The following is a 6,366-nucleotide window of genomic DNA, read 5'->3' on the forward strand; positions in this document are numbered from 1 at the left end:
GTAGACATATCGTATAGTATACGTCTCGTTTAGGTTTCGTATAGGCCTATAGATGTAGTATCATATCATATAGTGTAGTATAAGTCTAGTATAAGCCTATAGGTGTAATATAGTATCATATCTTATCTCTTATCGTATCGTATCGTATAGAATCTTATAGTATAGTTTGGTATCGTACTGTATCCTATAGTTACGTATCGTATCGTATTGTATTGTATTATAGCGTATCATATCATATACTGTAGTATAAGTCTCGTATAGGCCTATATGCCTACACGGGACCTAAACTACACCAATAGTCCTATACATGACCTATACTACACCTATAGGCCTATACGGGTGTTGTATCGTATCTTTTAGTATCATATGGTTTGGTATCATATCATATTACATAGTGTAGTATAAGTCTCGTTTAGGTTTCCTATAGGTCTTGTTAAGGTCTATAGACCTATACGGGACCTAAACTATACATATAGTGTTACACGGGTGTTGTACTGTATCCTATAATCACGTATCTTATTGTATTATATCGTATCATATATTTATAGTATAGGTCTCGTATAGGCCTACAGGTCTATATGGGAGCTAAACTACACCAATAGTCCTATATAGCGTAATGTAAGTCTCGTATAGGTTCCCTATAGGTCTTGTATAGGCCTATACGAGACCTATATTATAGTATACGATAGAATACTTAACAATGCTTTTTGTTTATTTTTTTAATTACTTATTATAAATGTTTGCTAAACAATAAATATTGAATAAAAATGTTTGTAAAAAAACCATCCATTATATAAAGTGACCACATGATTTGAATCAGAGATTCTCTTCTCTTGAAAATTGAAAAAGGCGGCTATACACCTCGTATATACCAATACGCGACGTATATAAAGCTGGGATTTAATGTGTAAATAGGCAGCTTGGTGTGCCAATATGTACATCCCTATAATATGGCCCCGTATGAAACCGCTTGTATTAAAGCCCTGTGGGTAAGTGACGCTTTATAGTTTATCACTCTAGCATTTTAAAACTTTACGATCTCTTTAGCAAACTTAATCATAATCTAGGGTAGTGTTGCGACCTACTAATGTGTTTTAGGGCTGTTGATGGTAAAAGTGATATGAAAGTGCAGGATTAATGGAATATAGAGTAGTATAATTGAATATCCACTTTATATTTGGAATTTGATATTTGCTGATACAAGATAAGGTTAAAGTCATCTATATATATGCCACACCAATTCCAAGTAGTTCCACATAATTATTTCCTCAAGTATCTAGTCTTCTCAGATCTTTGTCCCCAACATAAACAAACAAACATTAAACTTTAAAATGTTGTCAAAGAAAGCTTCTCTTGTCTGCCATGGAGAGGACTCGTCTTATTTTGTCGGGTTACAACAATACGAGAAGAACCCTTATGATTCGGTGCATAACCCTTCTGGGATCATCCAGATGGGTCTAGCCGAAAACCAGGTTCTGTTTATTACTTCCAAAGGATTTCATGTTAGATTTTATATATATGTGTAAGTCATGCAAGGATGTGGTAATCATAAAAAAATAACTTGTTTGAGAATATTCATTGTACGGTTTCTAAAAAGCTAACAAAGCGTCAAGTCAGATGTTGCATCAACAATGCGTCAATGCTTAGACCATGTGTAGTGGTGAATAAATATAATGCCCTCACCATGAGGCATTATCCGACACGTGTCATCCCAGTCAGCATGGGGCATTATAGCATAAAGTGGTGTAATGGGGCATTATTCTAACCCCATATTATTTTTAATGAAAAAAAAAAGCACACGAATTGATTGGTGTAGTGGGGCATTTTCAAAAGGTTGTCAGGACCCATGTGGCTAGCTCAAACTTGATTGGTGGGTCAAACCATTCCACAAACAATTTAAGCGTTTTAATTAAAACGCCTGCAACCAATTTTTCCAAAAAAAACGCCCAGAAACGCCGGGTGTAATGGGGTGGGGGCGTTTTGCGGCTTTTTTTTCAATTTAAAAAAAAAAATGCCCCACTACGGGTGGTTTTACAAACACCTATTTACTCTGCATTTTTTTTTTTCACAAAAAACTACATAAATATTCACAGTATCACTACTTTTCATATTATTTATATATCCAAAGTGTTTATAAAAGTAATACTGCTTTATCATAATAAAAAAATGTTATGACAATAAAATAAATCATATAAGTTAAAGTATTGTAGTGAATCAAAATAGTACAAAAATATTTATATAAATTAATGTTTGTAAAGTTAAAACGTTATATAAAAATTACCATACAAGAATGAGTGATCAAGGTTATAGGCAGGCAAGCATGCATGCATGATCTATGGTTTCCAAGTTAATGTTCATAAGACTATCTCCAGTGCTACGTATGCACTTAGACGCCCTTAGCTGTCACGTCATGTGTCACGTCATATCTTTACAAATCCTTAAAACCCCTTATTTCATCTCCAACTCTATAAATATCCTTACCCTTCTTAATTTCCATCTCATTACTTACCCACTACACACAATATTAAAATAAAACAATTTATTCTTTTACTTTGGGCCCACTCACTTACATAATAAACGAAGCCCTTATGAAAGGGCTTAGATATTAAGGGCATCTATGGACAAAATCTCACAATGCTAAGGATTTGTAAGGTCCTTCAAAGACATCCTCCAATGGATGCATTGGAGATAGACTAATGGAATTGAAATTATAATTTTTATTTAAAGATTCAAATTACCCCTGAATAAGACATGTGCATGCAAATTATACTATTATTATTTTAATATTGCCTGAAGATGAATAATGATTATTCATTAAGTTAATTCTAGTGGTCCGTCAATTATACAAATTTATTTTAAAAAAAAAAAGTATTAAGTTGATTGATATTGCTCGCAGATGTCTATGGATCTTCTTGAATCATGGCTTTCAAAGAACGCAGAAGTTGCTGAATTCAAAGAAGAAGGACGTTCTATCTTTAAAAAATTGGCCCTTTTTCAAGACTACCATGGCTTGCCATCTTTCAAGAAAGTACGGGTCCCCACGACACTTCAATCTAGTTTTAAAAACATTATATAATTTAACGCAAGGTTTAATTTAATTGATAAAATATTCTTATGTTATATATAAAAGGTGGCCTAAAAGTCTTTGTAAATGTATCATATCCACACCAAGAAATATGAAATGTAACACGTGCATTTAGAAAAAAAAATTTTAACGGCCAACAAACTCAATCCCGAGCACTCTCGGGGTACCCACTGGACAAACGGAGTACTCCGAGAGTAACCCGAGTCCACCACCAATTCCGGGGAAAACCCGGTAACCCACCCGCCCGTAGGCACGACAGTGAAATTACCGGTAAAACCCGTCTGACTCAAGGATCCAACCCAAGTTTCCATGGGTCTCCTATCATTGCCCACCAGTGTCTCACTCTACACCAAGTGAGAGTCGAACCTGCATCTCTCAAGAGAAATGGAACCCCTCCACCACTTGATCTAGAGATCATTGACGCGCATTTAGAAAAGAATCGGAAATAGATAAACTGTTTTATAAATTCTCTCAAATATAAATTTTATTTAAGTAAATGTTATAAATAACAACATAAATGTGTTACAACAGTTTTCACAATACGAGGACCGTGCTTCAGAATCTATGAAGTTTTACTTTATTAATCCAAACGTTTTCAAATTCATTTTTATAGAATGTCAACAATTTGTATATAAATAACTTTTTGTTTTCTAAAACCATTATTAGGAATTAGCAGAATTCATGGAAGAAGTAAGAGGAAGAAGAGTAAGACTGGATCCAAACAAGATTGTTCTTACTGCCGGTTCTACTTCTGCTAATGAAATCTTGATGTTTTGCCTTGGTGAAACCGGTGATGCTTTCCTCATACCCACACCTTACTATCCAGGGTAATCAAATTTATCTCATCAACTTTCCATGTTTTCTATTTTTAAAAATTGATTCTTTTGAAAACGCGTTACGACAAATGGTTGGTTGTTTTGTCGTAATTCAAATCTGGTTTAGTAGCTATCTAAGATAGAGACTTTAAAGGTGAGTTTTTCATCTCATATGATGACTTCACATTCCACAACCTAGTCGGATTGAAGTTTTAGAGTTTATGTATTTGTGTTGTGGAAGTCGCTATCTTAAATTACAAAAGTGAACTAGCTAGTGAGATGACGACTTCAACGGCAAAAAGACAATAATCCCATTTGATCTTGTCAGATTTGCATACTCTAAGAATCTAAAGCCAGTATGTCATTGATGTAGCCAAACCCTCAAACTCAACCCAAAAGGTAGAGAATTTGAAGTGAAAATGATTATTGCTAAAATATATGAATAACCATCCAAATTACGTCTCAAGAACATAAATCATCATCATCTCAAGAACATAAGTAGGAACTGAAATTCGAAACGGGCCATAAAAGGCCATGGGCACAAGCCCAAAAACAAAATGCATAAAACATGGAAAAAAAACTTATAAAGGCCCGTAACTCCCACTAGAATGCGTTTATGTACCAAAACTTGGAAAAGGTCCTTTCAGGTCCTTGCCACGACGTGCTCCTCTTTTTAACCTTAGATTTGACTGATCGAACGCATAAAACGGAGACTCGTAGCCAAAGTTATGCTCGTTATCGTAAATCACCCTTGGTAGCTCCATCATGGGCCTCCAGAAATGTCATAGCTTGATCTTCTATACTTGAGCATGCATCAGTTATACAAGGACTAAGCCAGATTTAAGTTCTAAAAAAACCACCCACCTTTTGAAAGAAAAAAAAAAACTCACTGTAAGCATACTTGAGATTCATTCACTAAGTGTTTGTTTATTCAAGGCTAGGTTGCCATTAGTAATTAAGTTCACTTGTGTTGCAGATATGATAGAGATTTGAAGTGGCGAACAGGAGTCGAAATCGTTCCAATCCATTGCTCAAGCTCAAATCATTTTAGGGTCACAAAGGATGCTTTAACGAAAGCATACACACAAGCCCATACACTTAATCTAAATGTCAAAGGGGTCCTGATCACAAATCCTTCAAACCCTCTAGGCACGACAATGACTAAAGAAGATCTTGATATGATAATCAACTTTTGCATGGAGAAACATATCCATATCGTAAGCGACGAAATATTTTCAGCTACGGTATTTGATTCCTCAAACTTCATAAGCATACTTGAATCATTACAACAAACAAAATTCAAAAGTGTTAAGAATCTTGTTCATGTAGTTTATAGTCTCTCCAAAGATTTAGGACTGTCTGGATTTCGGGTAGGAATGATTTATTCTAACAATGAAAGGGTCCTATCCGCGGCTACCAAAATGTCTAGCTTTGGACTTGTCTCATCTCAAACGCAACATCTTGTCTCCAACATTCTTGTAGACAAGAAGTTTATGAAATATTACATTAAAGAAAACACTAGACGACTAAAAAAGAGACATGAAATGCTTGTTTCCAATTTAAAGAGGATCGGGATTCATTGTCTAACGAGCAATGCTGGATTATTCTGTTGGGTCGATATGAGGCATTTGTTAAGTTCCAACACCTTTGAGGGCGAATTCGAGTTGTGGAAAAGAATTCTTTGTGATGTTAAGTTGAACATCTCTCCGGGATCATCTTGTCATTGTAGCGAACCAGGATGGTTTAGAATTTGTTTTGCAAATGTATCTGAGGAAATTTTACATGTTTCGTTGCACAGGATGAAAGTGTTTGTTGAGGAGATCAACTCCAATTGTCATGATCGTGGATATAATGGTCCGAATTTGATTTGCAAGTGGATGTTTGGGTTATCATTGTTTAAGGGTCAAATGGAGCGTTAAATGTGTAAGGAACTTGTATTGATATGACTATTATAGATTATTCGTATATTTATAAAAAAATGAATGACAATTTTAGTTCTTGTTCTATTCTTGATTTGATGTGTTAACCGGTCCTACTGTATATTACACATTATTACCATTGGTGGTCCATTACACTTGTTGATGTGAACTTTTTTATTGTCTTTGTTCTTTACCTTTTTTTTTTAATTTAAAATACAACTGTTTATAATATAAGGTTTTAAATAGATGGGAATTCATTTCGATATAAATCTCACACACATTAATTTATATCTAATATAGCATATAATACTCATTATAAATTACATCAAGAAAGTAGCTAGATAAAAATGAACACACCGTACTGATTTATTTGAAATCATGTAAGATATTATATTAAGTGTTATCAAAAGAAAACAAAATTGTATTTTAAATAAAAAAATATATATAAATATGGAAGTAAATCAAAGGATATAAATCTATCTGTAACTATTATTAGGATGGAGTGTATGGAATGAAATCCCTAGGAGTTTCATTACACCACCACAGC

General features: G+C 34.2%; 1 protein-coding gene across 1 annotated transcript; it reads left to right on the top strand.

Annotated features, from left to right (window-relative positions):
• The first annotated feature begins 1,278 nt into the window (after positions 1–1,278).
• On the top strand, positions 1,279–5,819 carry LOC110867207 (1-aminocyclopropane-1-carboxylate synthase 3). The gene is made up of 4 exons (XM_022116335.2): positions 1,279–1,472; positions 2,897–3,028; positions 3,752–3,912; positions 4,877–5,819. The coding sequence occupies exons 1-4, from the start codon at positions 1,332–1,334 to the stop codon at positions 5,817–5,819; spliced, it is 1,377 nt and encodes a 458-aa protein (XP_021972027.2). The 5' UTR covers positions 1,279–1,331.
• The last annotated feature ends 547 nt before the right edge of the window (positions 5,820–6,366 follow it).

Source organism: Helianthus annuus, chromosome 7 (genome assembly GCF_002127325.2).
Source record: "Helianthus annuus cultivar XRQ/B chromosome 7, HanXRQr2.0-SUNRISE, whole genome shotgun sequence".
NCBI lineage: Eukaryota > Viridiplantae > Streptophyta > Magnoliopsida > Asterales > Asteraceae > Helianthus > Helianthus annuus.

Bases quoted from the DNA above. Each gene is read 5' to 3' on its own strand.
- LOC110867207 (XM_022116335.2), top strand. From the start codon at position 1,332: ATGTTGTCAAAGAAAGCTTCTCTTGTCTGCCATGGAGAGGACTCGTCT. The intron at 1,473-2,896 runs GTTCTGTTTATT...TATTGCTCGCAG, and splicing joins TGGGTCTAGCCGAAAACCAG to ATGTCTATGGATCTTCTTGA. The intron at 3,029-3,751 runs GTACGGGTCCCC...AACCATTATTAG, and splicing joins GCTTGCCATCTTTCAAGAAA to GAATTAGCAGAATTCATGGA.